Below are 19,954 nucleotides of genomic sequence, written 5' to 3' on the forward strand. Positions count from 1 at the left end.
GCATTCATTACATTATTTTAATCAGTTGATGTGTAGGCAGCATTGCAATCACGATGTATCCTCTTCAGACCGCAGTCCTAGATATTAGCAATAAAATTGGATATGCAATGTTTACAGAAACCCTTGAAATATCAATAATGAATCACAGTGTTTTCTGAAAAATAAAAACAAACATTGTGGTAACATGGGAAATAATAATGGCACTATAAACTGCAGATATCAGTTAGAAGTGTATAAATATCTAAACATGAAATTATAGCCACACTAATTTCTCATTGATATGAGAGAAAATGTTCCACTCCTTCAAAACTTTGTGGGAAGATTCCCATTCATTCATTCATTCATTCATTCATTCATATATCCATTCATCTATGAATACATTACTAAGACAACCTTGGAAATTGTAAGGGATACTTTTTGGAGCTTCTGAATTGTGACAGCTATACTTGAAGGCTGCAGGTTTATGGCTACATCCAGGTAGCTTTTAATCTGTTTACAAAGTGATGATGAGGACAGTTAATTTGAATAAGGAAAATATTTGGTCCTGCTGGGGTAGTCTTCCCACGAAAGGCAATGTTGTTCACAAATGGCACAAGACTTTCTTTGTTGCCGGATGTGGGAAAAACATGCGATGGGTTCTAAAATAAGAACAGGAAGGAAACAGGGGGTGGGGTAGCAGCAGGGGGAGGGGGGTGTAGTGGAGAGAGTGGGAGTGAAAAAGGAATGCTCTTTTTCTCATCTCTCTTTCTCTCTCTTCCCCATTTTCTCACTTTCTGTCACTCTCCCCCACTCTCCCTCTCTCTTTTCCCTTGCAACTCTCTACCCTCTCAACCTCTGTTCCTCTCTTTCTCTCGCTTATCTTTCACACAAACTCTCTCTCACACACACACACACTCCCAGTAGGAGAAAAAGGTGAACAGCTTCAAGGTTTCAAATTACTTTCCCAGAGAGAAAAAGAAAAGATAGAGAGCATGAGAGAAATGAAGAGAAAGGGAAACACAGATTGAACTGGAGGGAGGGGAGAGAGACAGTGAAAAAAAGTTCCAGCCACACAGAGACCACTATCAGTTATGAGAAAAACGCAGCAATGCAAAGATGATTCAGAGCATGAGACAAGCAGTGTGAAAATAACCACATCATAAATCCTTAATAAAACTTTGTTGCAATTTTATGCTGTTCCACTGGGGTCTCATTTAATGGGAAAAAATGAGAAATGAAACAAGAATTTAATTCCTTTGTGCAGAAAGAATATTAACTCTTTCCTGCTACATTCAGTCAAACCATTTTGCACAAAACCCCCTTTTAGACATGCTTCTGAGATATATGCTTAAATAAAGCACTGACTTGCCCTCTAGAATCCTGAATAAAACAAGGAGACAGTCCATTAAGTCAGCAGTGACACCTCAAAAATATCCCCGTTTATATGTCCCTGTGTTAAGGTTGGAGAAACACTGCACCAATGGCAACAAACAACTTTATGAGAAAGCATTCCAACTCTTTCTCAGTCTCAAAAAAAAAACCACAACATTAATAATACTATGGAAAAAACAATTGCCACTATGACTGCTGCTGATGCTGCTACTATAAACTCTGCAGCTATTACTGCCGCTACAACAAGAATAATAATAATAATCGTCATCATCAACAACAACCATAACATTTCATTGTGATTATGATTATTCAATTGAATTCAGGAAAAGCAGCAGGTGTGGGTGAGACGGTAATGATAAGCATTTGCTCTCATGTTAGGGTTTCCTGTGACAGTGCAAATGCAGGGCACCTCTTAAACCTGGAGATGTGTTACAGTGTCATGCTGTCTTAGTAGGGAGGACAAGCATGTGGTTCATTTCACCTCTCATGCCTTCAGGTATAGCAGTAGTGCTCACCGCCAATCTTCCAGAATCCCACACAATGACAACATAACATAGGCACACACAGGCATAGCCTGCCCCTGGCCGCCTCCCGCTGCACTCTATCCCAATCTGAGAACTACAGTTCAACACATTCCTATTTGTGTTAGGAAGGCCAGTGTTCATCCTACGGTAGCAAAATGATTCAACTAAGGTTTTAAAAATGTGGATAAGAGTATCGGTATAGGGGCATTAAGGATGAAGACACTGCAGGGTTGTTATCAATTTTACTGGATTTAACTGGTCACTGTGTCAGAAAAGGGTGAAAAATGCAGTGTGCCTGGTTTCTCCAGACATGAGAGACACATCATTGGATGAACCCACTTCTGCTCAGGTCCTGTTGATGGGCCCTAGGGTCTACGCATATCCCAGGATCGCTGAGTGGTTACAACAGTCTCCACATCAAAAGAGACTCCCTCAGCCGCTCTCGGCCTGCTGGCTAGCTGTCTGAGCAACATGCCAGAACATCTGCTCCTTTCTTCAGCTTAATCTTTCTTCAAACAAGAAGGATTGTTTTGGTGTGTTGAAAAATATTCCTACCAGAGAAAACACGATAAGCTGATTCAACAAAGAGTGTTGTTTGCTGTTGAGAATATGTGGAGATGCATGCAGACAGTACGACTGCTCCTCTAAGAGTCAAGACTTAAATGCACATGACTCTAACTACACCTTTGAACATATACCTCCATCACTCAGCTCAGTTCATCTGCACCTAACTGTGAACCGTGGCTATAAATAATTACTTCCTGCATACTTTAAGGAAGCTGAAGCAGACATATATTTGGAGAAGTGGTGGCAATACAAAAGCTATTAATGAGAATTAATCAGGAAAAGGAACAGTTAAGCAATCTAGCTTAATGCTTTTTATAGTCACGTCAAATTAAGTTTTTCTTCTGGTAGTTAAATTACTCTCTAGATTTCCATGCGTTTATCTTACATAAATTGAAAAAGTCAGCTAAACCTGATTGATGCACTAATTGTCAGTCGCTTTGGTTTAAATGCGTCTGTGAAATGCCAAATTGTAAATTGTAAATTGTAAAAACACTGTCATGTGTATGCATGTGACTGCCCAGTATTTAACTATATGAATCATTGTCTGTCATCCTATAAATGAGTGATTCATCATGTATTCCCAGTCATGCTATGGACAGTAAGAAGATGGACATGACTGAAACAATACTGTACAATACTTACTGTGGCCACTTGACTATAAAGGGCACATCAGCACTAACAGTGAACAGGTGACAGTGGCATAGAATAATTCTGGAGTCAAGGGTAGGAAAAGAAAGCTTCTGACTTCTCATATGGAGAACTATGGGTACTCTGCAAAGAAGGAGTGATGCTGTCCATTTAATTCACAGCAACAGGGCCATCATTTATTTTAGTTATTATTGTTTCCACATAGTGTTATTTCAAAAGATCAAATATTCTGAAAATCTGGAATCAGTAACAAATGGAAGATTTTAATGGTTATACATATAATGGTTTAACTGAACTCATCAGTGGCACTTTTGATTAGCTGGGCACACCTGATTTAATCAAGAGCATGCTAATCAGGTGTGTTTGGAGCAAGGATAGATGGAAGATATGCAGGACAGGGGGCCTCCAGGAGTAGAATTGGGAAACACTGGTTTAATGCAATCGATTTTTAGCCATCAAGCCCAATGGCGTGCAAATCTAAAACTGAAATCAAATGCATGACCAGCCACATGAAGACATTTTTATGTGAAGATAAGCAGTGGTGACACCTGTAACGTGTTGTCACAAAAACCTTTTATGCAAACTTGGATCTGTCAGTAAATTACATACAGTAGATAAAGCTTCTCTGTTGTCCTTAAGAAAACACCTTTTGTGTGGTCAGTAATTATTGACTGTTTCCTTCACAAGCTAGCAGAGAGATGATGTAGACCTTTAAATTCAAAAGAATCGTGTGCCAGTTTGGATTGCAATTTTAATTGAGTGTACTACGCATTAATAGTTGAGAGTAGCTAGCCACATAGCATGTTACTGACTGTATTCACTGATTATGATTAGCTAGCTATCCAACTTTTTATACACTTTAAAATTAGTCATCTTTGCACTACAAAACTAAACTGCTGTTGAATGTTTTTTTTTCTTTTCTTTGAATGTGTTAGATTATATTGTGCAAATGGTATGAGACCTTTACAAAGCATCATTAATTCTATTCTAATTAATTACACTGCTTCCTAACCTCTAATATGAAGACACGCTGTTCTGATGATAAAAGACATGTGTGCTGGTATTTTTCTGGCAGCCTTTAACCATAAATCATCAAGTGCTGCTCATTAGAAAAAAAAATACAGATATACAAAGCAAAACCTCTGATGACAAAATATATGAGACTTTCTGTCTACTGGGCAGCAATTTTCATGTAGACGTTGTGCAAGATTAATATCTAAGTCAGAACTTCATTGTTTTTCTTGGGTTGTAATAAAAACAGCTGCATAACAGCAGAATAAATGCTTTATGAATATGACCCCAATAGCGTTTGAGGCTGCTAGTAAGAAAGAATTAAGGGCCAATTATTGTGAAAGAACATCCAGACAAAATCTGCCAGATATAAAATAGAACCTCCGATCATGGTCTCCCTGTTTGTCAGATGTGATTTCTGTCATTTCCTCCTTGGGCATGAGTTTGCTTGAATCTGAGAGGAGACTCCGAGTCTCAGTGTTTACGGGAGGTTCAAACAGACACGTCTGCAACACATTTGTTTGATTGAACATGTATGAAAGGAATGCTGGTTTCGACTACTGGTTTCTTAAATGGGTTTCCTGGTGGAGAATGCACACTGCCGCTTTCTCTTTCTCTCTCTTTTCCTCTCTTTTGCACCCCCCCCCCCCACCCCCACCACACACACACACACACACACACACACACACACACACACACCCCACCCCCCACCCCTGCTCATGGCCTTGGCTGGCAGGAAGCTGGTTATACATATCCGCCTCTGTGTAAACAGCTGTAAATTAGCGCTGTCATGCACTATTTAACTGCTAAGATAATAATGCACCAGGAAAAAAGGGTCACTCTATTGCCGTTTAACTGTGCGTCAGTGTTCTAATGACATGGCGTTTCCTCTGGGATAATCCACAGAATTATCTTGGAAATGGGGGTGAGGGCTTGTATGGGAGGTGCCAGAGTAGACTGACTGCAGAAATGTCCAGACCACTCCTACAGCGCAGCTCAGAATATAAGTATTGACATGAGCACACAGTGAATAGAACCCCCAAGCACAGCAGTTCATGGCTGCATCAGCTTCTGTGTATGCTACCAGCAATTGCATGTTCCATCAAAAATCAGCATACAGTAGTTATCTATATGAAGCACACTAGTCAACTGCTTTGAGTCCATTGCAGAGGTCAGAGGATACTTGTCTTCACCAGTGATATAAATCTAATTTCATGATGCAGATAATGCAGAACAAAATGCATCAGACTTTAGACTGGGCTTCAATGTAATCACGATGGAACTTTGTCCTTAACTCTGGAGGACGATTTTATGCAAGATCCTACATATATCTACACATAATCAATTCAGTTCAGTTATGATTGAAATGAACAAAAATAGCAAAAAAATACTTTGTTCCTCAAAGATAAGGGGAACACTTCACAGTGGTTACACTGAACACCCCCCCCCTACTCCTGCAAGCTTTGCGTTTCCTTTTTGTAAGCTTTTTGCTGTGTCATTGACTCAAACGCCTGAGCATTTCTTTAAACTTCTGCCAAGAAAGAAAAACAGAAACCAACCAAATCGGGAATTCTCAGTAACAACTACAGAAAGCTGGAGTTTAAGTGAATGCTGACTCTGACCTTAAGGGAAGGCTGACTCTGACCTCAGAACAGAGGGGAGAAAAAGAGCAGAAAGAAGTGGCTGGTTGGGCTTTTTTTCTCCCCTGATGCTGTGCAAAGCCGGAGCCTGGGAACCTTGGCAGCTTGGCCGGACTCTGAGAAATATCCTGAGCTGTAATGTAAACACGTCTGAACTCTGATCCCGCCAACACCCCCTAATCTGACCTGACATTCCATGGAGAGGTTTGTCCCCGATATCAGGAGCCCACTTTCTCATTTCCTGGCCCAGGCTGTAACCTCAGGGTATGTGATGCTTTTGAAGTTTCCTGAATAAATCTGTTTCACTCAAGATCCCATTGTCAGCTGGCACACAAAGACGTGTTGTGCTGTTGAGTCGCAGGGAACCTAAAGCATGCCTTGCACATCGACAGCTTCATTCCAAGCTTCTTTCAGCTGAACCCTGCTGTTCATTTTGCAGCAATTAGTACAAAAAAGAAACAATGAAATTGTTCAATAATAAATGGAAACTGTGTACTGTAGTTGAATTTACTCAGTTACCTGTAAAGGCAGTCGACATGATCACTACAACTACTCTGTCTCACACTGTTCATCAACCTCATGGAAGCTGCTAAGTTCAATGATCAGATTTTAAAGTCTTTATTAATACATGTTGGTCAGCCACAGAAATAGTAACAGAGCAGATTATGGGCAAGATTCACCCTAACTAAAACATACTTTGTACTTTAACAAATTTAAGCAAACTTTAATTCAACATTACTTATTTTTTAATGTAAATTAATGTCGGTGGCTGCCCTTTGCTTTCAGGACAGCTTCAATCCTTTTTGGAATGTTGTAATACAAGTTTTGAACTACTTCTAATGGGATACTGGATCATCCTTCAGTTCTCTGAGAGATGAAGGAGATGCAGGAGATGTTCCAGAACTTCCCATAAAGACCCAGTAATGTTTAGATCTGGTGACTGGGGAGGCTATGGTGTTTTGACCATGCATGATGTGTATTATCATCTTGGAATATGGAAACAATGTGTGCACTATAGGGTACAACTGGTCTGCTGGAATGGCTTTGTATTCCTTGGCCATAATTCTACCATGCAGTGTAATAAACCAACCCAATGACTCCCATGAGATGGCTACCCATAACATAACTGATTCACCCCCATGTTTAACAGTTGGGAGCAGGCAATGTGTGCTGAAGGCTTCCTTCAGCTTTCTCAAAACATAAACCCATGCAGATACAGAAAAAGAATAAATGATGACTCATCAGACCATATAAATTTTTCCCACTGCTCAGAAGTCCATGTTGTGTGCTCATCAGGTTATATGTCTTTGTGCATTGGCCCTGGTTACAAGCGGTTGCAAAACAACAGCCTTATCACAAATATCAGCTTTGTGAAGCTCACAACGTACAGTTTTTGTTGATGATTCAATCCTGTGGTAATTTTTGATGTTTTAAGCAGCTATTCTTTTAAGTGTCTGTGCCTGCCACAAGCTTCGACTTGTGACCACAGTTCCTCTTTCGTGATGTTCTTTTTCCTTGTTTTGTGTATGCTATCATGAAATTTGATACTGTTTGCCTTAAGCATTGAAATATTTTTGCAGTTTCTATGATACTATAGAATCACATATTTAAGTATTGATTTTAAAACATCTCTTATTGTGGAAATATGTTGGTATTTAGTATTGACATTTATATGAAACAGAGGTGTAGACTCCTTTTTAATTATGATTTTTCATTGATGTTTCCATTATTTTGTCTACCCCCAGTATTTGTATATGTGTGTATGTACACACACACACACACATGTGTATGTGTGCGTGTGTGTGTGGGTGTGTGTGTGTATGTGTGGTGTATGCGTGTGTAATTTTCAAGCTTCTATAGAAGCTTGCAAAGTACGCACACTGAAAATTTGAGTTCCCACACAGTTCCAATTTCAGGTGAGGCTGACATAGCACAACACTATTCCAGAGTTGTTTGACTCACCCTCCGTCTCTTTCTCACACTCACTCTCCTTCCCTCCGCAATTTACGTCGGGCAGGAAAAACCTGACAGACCTCAAAGCTCTCTGTGCTCAAGAAATCAGATCAAGCATGAATGGAAACCTTCACCCCAGTCCTACAGCCTCCCCCCAATACAATCCTTTCTTCTCTGAACTTTCAACTGCACATGAAGATTAAAGAGGTCTGGCTTTGTTACATAGTTCTTCAAACAATGTGACACAATTGATATGTATTTAATTTTCCCTATAATTGCTCAATTTTTACGAAAAGCGTTTCAATTTTCTCTGATTTCATTCGTAAGCAATCTTTCATTTTAATTTTCACCTTTAAGTGGTTCAAAGTATAAATGTAACTATCACTAAATAAATCATCCACTATACACTGTTCATCATCTTATTATAAGAGACTTTGTAGATCATTAACATACTGAGCAAAAGTATGCTTGCAATCTTCCACTTCAATGGGGAACAACCAAAATGTTATGATCATTGCTGTGTAATGGCAGCACTTTCACCATCTTACTAAGATTTATACAATCTGCATATCCATAGGCTTTTAATAAAGGCAAATGGTTTACAAACAACCACAACTGTTTCTTCCGTGATTCATTTCAGTTTCTTTCTCTAGTTCAAGTTATATATTAGGCTTGCAATAACACAGTAATCTGTATGAGCTGTGTTACACTCGCAGTTTAACCGCCTTGCTGTCCATCTCCATTGCTATCTGTATTGTTTCTCAGTCTATCTTCCACCTTTTAACTTTGTATTGTATTCCAGTTTTCCCTCCCATGGCAACTGCTCAAGTTATACCTTTTTATTATAGCACAGTGGTCAAAATCTATAATTTGATGTATAATATATTGCAAAGTATGACTGTTAAATGCCTTTGGTGCATTAAAAAGTCTTTGGCATATTGAAAAAGTGATATGAAATGCATGCCAAGTTCCCACACATAGTTTAACTTGCTGGATCCACATAAACCAAAGCGGCACTATCATAAATCCCTCCCAAATTAACTGCAGGGCATAGGCATGAGACATACTGCTTATTCTCTCACTGCACACTAAAAAACACTGATGCCACTTTTGGCACTAACTGCATTGCTCTGTAACACACTCAGACAAGAAATCTCAGAATTTTGCTTGAGAGTCAATGGGATTGCTATATCACACAACTATCACTATCCTGAGTCCATGAACTGTTTCTACAGTGTAAAGACTATTCCTTTCTACAAAGCAAATAATTATATAGTAACTGTAACCTGACAGTACAATTTGATGAATGTAATTAGCCCCAATAATTAGCATTTCTTCCAACAAGTTTCCCACCTGCAAGTGTTGATTATGCAAATGAACCAAAGACAACTAGACAGTGCTGTACTGAACAAACTGACTGACGGGACATAGGAGGAGGACAATGAAACGAGTAGAAAAGCAACATTGTAACATCATTTTTTTTCCATGGTTGAGTAAATATGCCAACGTTTTGTTGAGAAATTTCATGTAGAGGCATGGTTCTGAGGTTTGTGAACTTAAGTTGACCCTTTAATACGGAATGTATAACCATTTACAGTATAAAGCAGAGCGTTATTTTTTACATCTTGTCCAATTAAGCAGGCAGTTGTGTTGGCATTTAGATAATAACAGTTAAGAAAAGATATATTGGTATGCCTGGAGCACTTAAGATAAGATGATAATAGTACTAGGCCAGGGTAGTTCTCAACCCTACCCCTCATTATTTTTAGCCAACCATTAGCCAAATGTACACATATATTACACTGTAAATTAATATTTATGCTATTTTTATTATATTCAATATGTATACTGTTATTCATATTTGTATACTGGGGTGAAGGTTTATGTACTGGGTATGGAAATTTTATATAGTGTTCATACTGAATTTGTCGCAAAGTGAACAGTGAGTTGGATCTGACAGTACTGTCAGGTTGCCAAAACAAAATTAAACTGACAATAAAATGACAAATATTGAAGCATCTGAGTTACGACATGTATTTCTGAAGTGTGTAGCAGTTAGGGAAAAGATTTATTCACATACCAAAGTGGGACCACGTGTGCTGGAGTTAATTGTCACCTAAAGCGATCTCTGTGTGTGCAATAGTACATGAACACAGGACTCTCCATAAAAGAGCAGCTTCCTCCAAATGGTAACATCTGTCATTATTATGTAGGTGATTCACCAAGAATTGCAGCAATAAGTTGAGAATGTCAAGTGATAGGAAATATGAGCAAGAAATAGAGAGCAAGCTACATGGTGTCAGTAGCTTATAAGATGCAGCCCTAATTGGTAAAATATTAATTTTAATTTGTAATGACTGTGGTGAAATTGATAAATATATGACGTGTGATATCTTACGCTTACAGACTGGAAGCAACACTAGGCAACACTTCCTGGATGTATCCCTTGAACAATATCATAGAAACAAGGGTTTCTGGGATTTGCTGAAACTGAGCTGTCTCTAAGTAGGAGCAGACATTTTTCTACCCTTCTAAAAAAACACTTTAAAACAACATAGAACTTGCAAATTTGGTTAGTTTTGTGTGTGGATTTGTTACTTAAATTATTTACTTATCAAAAATGAACACTTTCTGAGATTTCGACATTAAACCATTTATGTCTTTAAGTTGTCAGTGGGGCTTTCACCACATGGGGTAGTAATTTAAGACAAAAGAAAACTTTTAAAGGATTAAATGTACATAAAATCAATACATCAGATTTCAGGAGTCTGGGTTTTCTGGCTCATTCATTACCATTATTGGACCAACATCTCCTAAAGACAAGATGGAATTCCATTAAAAAAGGACATTTTCAGCAATACAATTATATAGTTTCTAATGTGTAATGACTGTGTAACTACTGTGTTAAGACATTCATGCTTACTAAAGCAGAACACAGCTTTGTAATTTACGTAATTACACAGCTTGACCAAAACCACAACCTAACCCCTAACCCTAACCCTTTAATTATGTATGTTATGTATCAATATGTAATTATATAGCAGGTACTCAGTGCACTTACAGTTACATATCACTAGCTTGTTTAACAACAGTGCAATTTTAAAACTATATAATTTAATTAATATAAAGTACTACTTTTGGGAAACAAACTGAATTATAATCAAGTAGTCAAGCAAATTCCATGGTGGAGTTTTTACATGAGCGCTGCACATTCAGAAAACAGATACTACACTGTACTGGTACTGCATCACTTCATCTTATTAAATAACAATACAATTCCATCTTGCGTTTTGCTTCATGGGTTACAAAAATATATTTTTTAAATATACACATTTCTAGTCTGTTAAAATCAAATATCTTTTTAGAATCCTTACCTCCCCACCTTTGAAAAGAAACATGTGAAAGATGTTAGTACCTACAGGTATCACTGTTCTGCTTTAGCATTACTCATCCAAAAGGGTAACCATCAAACTATTAGAAGTTTGGTACAGGAAACAAGGATCTGCAGATACAAGATGCCTACAGGGGAAATACAGGCTTTGAAACCATGACTGGTATTCAAGTCTAACCACACACTAAACAGAACATGGGGCAGCACCCCGCTGCTGCTCTAATATGCTGCTCTCCCACAAATATCAAGGATGAGCCACATCTTGCGGAGAGCTTTCAGCTCCCTTCAAAGCCCCAACCCCCTGTGGCATCTGAATAAAACATGAGGAGTGTGCAGGGGGTACCGCACAAAGACACTGCTGTTAAAGAATACAACCCAGATGAGGTAGACAAGTCTGCGATTTCATCAGAAATCCACACGGCCATTTTGTAGTTTCTGGAGGCTTCTTTGCTGCTGTCTCTTTCTTTGTTGCAGAGTGATTATCCTGTTTCTTTTGGACTTTGTCATATATTCCTGAAGCTTGTTAAAATGACACGTTTCCAGCACAAAATGAAAGCCCTCAAAATGTGTGCCACAGAAGTGTGGGAAAATGAATGAGAAGGGAACTTGCGCTTTTTACAATAGGTTCCTGTTATTTTAATGTTATTTGCAAGACGGAAGACGGCTGAGTTTCAGTCATTTCATTGAATTAATGGTGGACAAATCCTGATAATGGCATAGAAACATAATGGTGCATTACAACATCCACAATTTTTATGGCCTCTTTATGGAACTCGCACAGAAAATATACACCACATTTCACTGTAACCCAGCAGAGCTGACAATCACTGTAGTTAAGAAGATGCTCCATTCAGAAAAATAGAGCAAAGAGAGTAAAAAAAAAAAGATTTCTATTTCCATTGTGTCATTTAGCAGCCACCCTTCTTGAGTGATTTACAAAGAAAAAAAGTACATCTAATGAACTTGCACAAAATACAGTCCGTTCAAGACACAACTGATCATGTCAGAATATGTGCCAGAGCCTTACACAGTGCTGTGATAACTTGCGGTTACTTGCTTTAATGCATACAATGCCATACAACATGCCCTACAATGAAACTATATAAGGGAAGGTATGTTGTGCTTGGGTAGGGGAAAGTGCTCCACAGCTCCATGTCCTCATCGCTATGGGAATCCTGTTCCACCACATCAGGGCCAAAACAGAGGACATAGCCAGGATGTGGGACTACAAAGGGGAGGAACGGCCTCACCATGCTCATACGAGCTGCACATAAAAGCTTCAGATGAACAAACCTGACAGTAAAGACCCAAACTGTTGTGGCGATCGCCAGGTTATTTGAGGAGGAAAAGCTGTGTTTGTATTGTATTGTTTGATTTGAAACAACTGATTTCAAAGTAATAGCCCTTAAATCGAACATAATAAAGGTTACATGTGTCACGTCACAGTCAGTGTCACAGCAGACCATACTCAGGCAGCTCAGTATTGTTGTAAACAATTTAACCAGCGTCTTAGGTTTACACTCTGAGTTGGAATGAAGGCAAAGCCCCATAGGTGCCCTACGACCCTGTGCTGCATCAGATTCTACAGTGATAAGCCTGGGTCCTCATATCATGAGCACTTTTTGGTGTTCTGTTGTGACTAATTTTGAGTGTGGAGTGATATTATCTTTACCGTGCAAGTCTCTGCATATTCTTATCTCATGAGTCACAAAACACTCAAATCGTCACTACAGGAACAAAATACACCTTGCTGTGTTTCTTAACAACTGGTCTAGTCACCCTTCATGAAATCAGGGAATTAAGTTCACATGGCATGTTGGGCTGTCAACTCACACCTCTTACTGTGACAATTCTACAACTGTGGCTCTTCGGATCCCCTTTAAAGTTGAGCCCCACTTTCCAAACAGTGGAGTGCATCACTATCCTCATAACGACGTTACTCTAATTGTCGCAAAAACAGCAGTCAGTTAATGCCCACGGTGCTACAAAGAGGTGAGAGAGTGATCTGGCATGCAGCCCGAGGATGAACAGGCACCCGCAAGTCTTCGGGTTTTCCATGACAACATGGAAATCAACCATGGTGAAACCCGCTCTGCGGATTCGCGCCGCTTCCCTCGATCGGGCGCCGCGAGCGCCGCACTGGAACGGCCCCTGCAGACCTGCGCTAATTATTCTGTATCAAAGCCGAGCACGGGCACAATAGGGCCACCTTCAGCTTTGATTCTGGCGGCTTCAAAGTGGGACAGAGAACACTGGGAAACGTTTCAATATTATTTTCCCTTTACGCTCACTTCCGTCCATGAGAAAGGGGGGAGACTCATTTTCTAAATGTTGGTTCCTTAATACTATGAACCACAGAATCGTATTGAGATGTTCCATGTCATTAGAGCAAATCTTCTGTGTATGACAGAAATGATCTTTTCTGTATAGAGCGTACCTGCTAATGATTGTCATTTTCACATGTTTACAGACAGGTAGATTAACAGTCTATTCTCATATATTGTTTGCTTACATAAAGTAAGTACAACACTTGGTTAAGCAGGTCAGACGTACACTTCATAGCAAGTGAAGAGTAATAGAAAAAGAAGGAACACAAAGACCCTAAAATCATTCACCATGATATGGTTCAGCAACAATTTTTCTTAATAGACTACAAACTGAAATACCATGTTAAATCTAACATAACAATTACAACCCGCACGCTTAAACACTACAACTAATAGACCTGTTGTTGTATAAGTGCATGTGCAAAATGTAAACTGTCTCCAATGAATTATGAAAGGCCACAGCTGGTCTTCGTGCAACCATTGCCACTGGCGCATGTCACTACCATAACTCTAGATCAGAATATAAACCTGTAAATAAACACAGAACACACTGCACTCCCTTCTGTGTGACTACACAACGGTCTTTCGGTTCCCATGTCTGTCACCACTGTAAAAATAATACAGCCATCGCAATGTGCCAAACATTTACTCATCAGGAGACTCTTGACGGTTGCATTTTCAAGCTCTGTTTGCCTTTTGGCTTACTTAAATGCACCCCAGAAATACATTCAGTGGTTCTCAAAATGTTTGGGTGATTTCACACTGCAGTGTTTAAGAGCAAAGCATTTCTAGAGATGGTGCTTTGTAGGTTATGTGTCTGATAATTGGGTATGACAGCTAAGAATACAGCCAACTGCTCAGGCAGTGCCCTGCTCATTTCAACACATGCCTGTGTGCTGAATTCACACTTTCAACATTCTGTGACTAAGCCCTTCTAACACAAAGAAAATAACAGTCACTCTGTGGTGTTCCCAAACACCATGGTTCATTTTGCATGAATGTAATTGCAATTCATCAATTCTGGAGCAAAGGGCTCAATAATGATCAAATCACTGCTTTAACAAGGCCCTGCCCCTTGACTAAAATTCACCACAATCCAGTATAATCATGCATGAATGGTGGAGTAATCCCAATTACTTCTAGAGCATCTTTCAGTGAAACCATGTAATCACAACAGGGCAGAAGAATTTGGTCACAGAGGGTGACATCAACAGCCTTTTGAATCTTCTGTTAACCAATACTAAAATACTTACACCCTACTGCTTTGAAACTGTTTAACTTTTCACACACTTTCTCTTTCCCTATCACTGTAATACCATGTTTTATTTATATAGAATCATTTGCCATATCTCCAGTTTTCATATATTATCACACAGATATCCAAATAACTCAGGGTTACAGACTGAGATATCAATATCAAATGGCATCAGAGCAGCATTCACTTGATCGTGTTCAGATAGAAAACCTGAAGTAGCCTTGAGTTTCAGAAAGATACCTACAGAGGGGCGTGCTCCTCTTAAAGTGCTATACCACTATAATGAATCAAACGTTTGTGCTGACATGTAGGAGGGATTTCTCCTCAATGAATGAGTGTGAGGTAACATAAAACCTTGCAAATTGCAGTCCTAAATCCCACAGGCAATCGCTCTTCCATTTTCTCTGTTTAATGCAGTCTAGGGACAATAGAGACCATTTTATTGGTCTGAAAATGAAAGGTGGTGTTATAGGACGTCCTATCCCAGCATTCACTCTACTGGTGTCTGCACTTCCCAAGCAAAGCTTGCACTGCTATAAGTCTGGCAGGAATCACCCTCCTGTGCACTGTTCCACAGTCCACAATCTCTCCACACGGAATACAAGATCAACTTGCCTGCATGTTGGAAAATTTGCAGCCTAAATTCAATCTAGTGGCAATGCCCTTTGGCCTTCATTTTTAAGTAACAGATTTAAGCAAGCATTATAATTTCTTATTCTAATGCATATTTTGTTTCATTAAGACTGTTAGACTCTTAAGGCTGCATTAAAGGAACCCGAGTAACCTTTTTATATGTCTGTTGGTCAGAAACAAATAACATTGCAGTTAGACTGAATCTGAGCTCAAATCTCTCTAAATGAAAATAATTAAACAAAGGTATGTAATGACATACCATAACGCTGCCTTTTTTCAACATTGTCTCTGCTGCTTTTAATACCATGGGTTTTGGGGTTGTATGAGAAATAAAACGATGCAAAGTAAAGACCAAATCTCACAGGATCTGCCTTTATTTTAGATTCCAAGCCTAAACTGCAAACCACTATACTTCAGACCAATATTATTGCTTCTCCAAAACACACAAAAGCCAGACAGTCTTGGACTTCACTCATAAGCTGCCCCTTGAATTGTGTTCTCAGTGCACTCATTCATAATGCTTCAGATGGAAAAGATCTGTACACTGCAGTTCTGTGTACCAAACACGCTTTGCACTCCAAAAGCCTCTTCACCTTCATGGTTGCGTTATTTGTTTTCAACAGCTATCCTTGAGATAATGCGCTATGATGTTGCCTTTTAAAATTCCTAGCATTTACAGCATCTCTATTATACTTGTAAACTGTCCATGTCTATAATAATGGAATCTTAATCCTAATCCAACAGGTTTTACTTGGCGAGGAAAATATAATAACGGAATCTTAATCCTAATCCGACAGGTTTTACTTGGTGAGGAAAAATGCAAATGGTTGGGAAACTGATTTAAAAGTGCCTTGATGGTCTGTGTGCACGGTAGACCTGACAATGTTTGCTAATTGTATCCATACTATTTGAAGCTCTTCCTGGACCCCTGGCTATGTTATGGGAATATACCTGGTGTATGTTCTAAGACATGCTAAGCATATGACTGCATTAGAATCACTAATGCTAATACATAAACATAAAACTTTTAGACAGCTATCTAATCTGAATGGAACAAATTAAATTCTTTATCTGATCAAACTGTGGAAGGGATTAACAAACTGTCCCCAGTTTGATGACATGCTGCCATCACTTTATTTCTGTCAGTGATTCTCTACAACCCCACAGTTATGCCTTCCTGTCAGCATAACAAATAATTTGATTATTAATTGGCATAATCTGACAAAACAAATGTGAAAAATAGTTTGAATGTACTCAGTGTAAGTATCATGCAAGGTAGGATCATGAGTAAAACAGAAAAAAAGACATGGGCACACAATTCCATGGTGCACAAAGTTTTATGACTTCCTTGTCTATGGATCTGATCACAGACACTGCAGAACAGATGTTTCTTATCATTATGCAAATGCACACTTAGAGAAACAATCATCATATAGCCAGACTTCCCTGCAGGGTCACAGTAAAGCCATGGTTAGGTTCACTGGAGCCTTCAACAGGTTCTGCTGCAGCAGATTGTCATTTTGCCACTTGTGCTGTTACTAGAGGTAAACAAATTGTATGCCTTCTATTACATACTTTGCCTGCTAAAAACAGTTCATTTGTAAAGCAAAAACATACTAAGATGGAGAAAGAACAATAAGCGATTCACCCACTAACAGTAAACCCGCTCTAAGTCGACCACGACACGGATGTGTGATTCTGTTAAAAAAGGCATTATTATTACGTTTGGAGGGTACTGATCAACGTACAGGACAGAGTGGTCTAAACCGCCACAGATAATAATGAAAGGGTGACATCTGTGCACGGTGCCATGCGAGGTCAACAACATGCCAGTAGTGCAGGGCTTTTCTGCCATGTGAAATGTCATAAACAGATCACAGGTAAGAAATGGAAAATGGGATACTTACTGCTATTCGCGTATTATGCTTCGATTCTCCCTCTGCACTGTTTTGTGATTTTTGCTCTCCATTGACCCGGTTGTTGTATTCTGGAGGTGGCTGAGCCGTGGTCCTGTTTCCCTTGCTTTTCCTGTTTCCTGGACCCTGATGCACAATATTGAGAAGATGAAGCGTGCTCTCGTGCTCACGGTCCGAGCTCTCCGCTTGGCCACGCTGGTAGCGGCTTTCGCAGGTTGAGTGATGCCTCCGACACAGTTCTATCCTGGCGCGTAAACGTTCCACGATTGCATTATGAAGCTGCGGGACCCTTGGGGCCGGTACTGGCCCGCTGACCGCGCCTGGCATCGAGCCCACCATGCCAACACCTAACATGGGTACAAAGCCACCCGCCGTGGGCTGTGGGAGAGCTGTATCTCCCATGCTCGTGCGTGCACTTTTCACTCAGACTTGTCAACGTAAAGTACAAAAAGTTATTTATCACCGATGACAAAAGCTAATAAAAGAAAAAAGTAATTAATATCGTCGCATAACACAACATGGCATGGTTACTATTTCATATAATGCAGTTGAAAGAACGTATCTAACAGTTATAAAAGACGCAAGTTTATAAGGTATGTCATATTAAATGAATGCACTATTAAATATAAGCCGATCTGTTAAGACCACATCATGCATATACGTCAAACGAATGTGGAGGTTAGACTTTGTGACCTGCGGGTCTCTTAAAACATGTCAAACTGAATTAACAGCTCGAAGATGCCTATAGCGCGCATTTAACTGTGTGAACATTTATCTAGCCAAAATGTGTCCCACTCAACCTGAAGTCACCCTATCTAACACGCATCCGAAGACACTTAAGCACAACCTCATATTGGCTGAAACACACAAGCCCTTGAATTAACTAAAAAAATGCGCTACGCGGACGCACAATCGGACCGCGTTTTTTATACGAAAATACTTGCAATAAAACGCATTTCTCTTCTTTAGCACCTGACCCAAGTGTGCTAATGAACTTTTCTCAACAATGATTTAAAAACGTCCCCAAAATGTCATTCGCAATGTGGCCGTTCCAACTAACTTCCAGCGACTTCCAAGGAGGAACTGTAGTAGCCTATTTTCATTGCAGTCTTCATTAATCCAAGACAGTGGTTATACCGTTCTTCAGTCTTTATTAGTCCAGATTAAAAAGGGAATTCAAAGGAAAAACGCAAAACGTTTGAGAAGCAGCGAACACCGAAGCGCGCTTCCCATTCAATCCGCTCAGCTGTTCGTCCCGAGTACCGCCACCTCAACGCACGGGGATTGCAGTGACATTACAGAGCCTCATTGTATTACACCAAACAAGAACTGAGGAAGGAGGAGGCGTTCGTTTGCAGACTCTAGCGGAATCCAAAGGAAACTACACCGATGGTACCGGTTCACCGTGGGAACAGAGAGAGCGCCTCCATGTGGATCTGAACAGTAGCATATTTTTCAGATACCGTTTGACTCATGTCTGCATGGTTTAGGGAGTGGCACTGCAGTTTGCCGATTCTCCCGGGCATGTAGAACGAAGCAGTTACCACAAGATACAATAGGCCTGCAACAGCCGATCAAATTCAAGAGATGCAATTTCTGCCTTGTGAAAATTAAATGACGTATATTACAGATTTGAAGAACAACTGCTTCAATAATGTTAACTCTAAAATAAACTTATTTGATCCCTTTCTCACAACTGTCATAATGTGTAGATTATAATAATTATATGTGTCATACTATTTATTGTGCCAGTTCTCCCTCTTGTTTCTGGGGTAGACAAAATTCTAAGAAAATGTCTGTACAGTATTCATTCAATTTGGAGAGTAGCCAATTCACTGTAATAATGCATTAAATATCTACAATAGTGTGCAGAATGATAAATGGAAATCTCATCTTTACAAAACCGTTCTAAACTCATTTGAACTCCATTAAAAAGTCTCAGAAATGTGAAGTGTTTGTGTCAACCATAATTTTCCACCTTTAAATACTCTTCTGCACGTATTACATGCAGTTAATCTTTTTTGCTCAATGTGTTAGGGCAGTGTGGCAGGAACACATTATTACACAGTCGAAATAAGAATATGTGTGCACCATTCAATAGACATGTGGAAAGAAGCTGTCTGTTAATTGTCGGGTAGGATTATCACTACACATTCATGTCTGGATTAAGGGATTCTCAGAGGATTTCAGCAGACCTTTAATCTTACGTGCGTCGGAATGAAATACCCCCATTTTCCTATAGAAAGACAGAAATTTGATCAAAGACTTTAGTAATAGGGACTTAAACAGTGGCAATGAAGTATCTCTGGTGTGTCTTACAGGTTACAGGCATTTCTAAGAGTTTGGTATCACAAACATGAAGCTCCAATGGCTACCTCGATATGGAACTGTGGTCTCAGGTCATCCATTTTGATGTTTCTCACCACAAAATACGTCAAGAAGAAAATATACAAGCAATAAATCAACTATTCTAAGTATCATACGGACGCCTCAGTAAATTCATTTTCATGCATCAATTAACTTATTTTAGTATGATTATTAAAACCCACATCACACTTTGATATGTCTGTGTTGGAGGACTTTCTTTTTTGTTCTGCAAAATTATTATTACAAAACAGAACTTTATCAGACAATTTGTATAGACCTTTGAGTACACACACACACTCACAAAGAAGTATCATTATCAGTGTTAAGACTCTGCTATATTCTGTCTTTAAC

General features: G+C 39.3%; 1 protein-coding gene across 1 annotated transcript in view; it reads right to left on the reverse strand.

Moving 5' to 3' along the window:
• The window catches only part of LOC118783736 (mastermind-like protein 2), a 57,016-nt gene extending 38,504 nt beyond the window's left edge, over positions 1 to 18,512 (reverse strand). The window contains exon 1 of the mRNA XM_036537690.1: positions 17,228 to 18,512. Coding sequence (XP_036393583.1) covers positions 17,228 to 17,638 — 411 coding nt within the window. The 5' untranslated portion in view covers positions 17,639 to 18,512. The remainder of the gene's footprint in view (positions 1 to 17,227) is intronic.
• Positions 18,513 to 19,954: the final 1,442 nt, after the last annotated feature.

This window comes from Megalops cyprinoides, chromosome 9, assembly GCF_013368585.1.
Source record: "Megalops cyprinoides isolate fMegCyp1 chromosome 9, fMegCyp1.pri, whole genome shotgun sequence".
NCBI lineage: Eukaryota > Metazoa > Chordata > Actinopteri > Elopiformes > Megalopidae > Megalops > Megalops cyprinoides.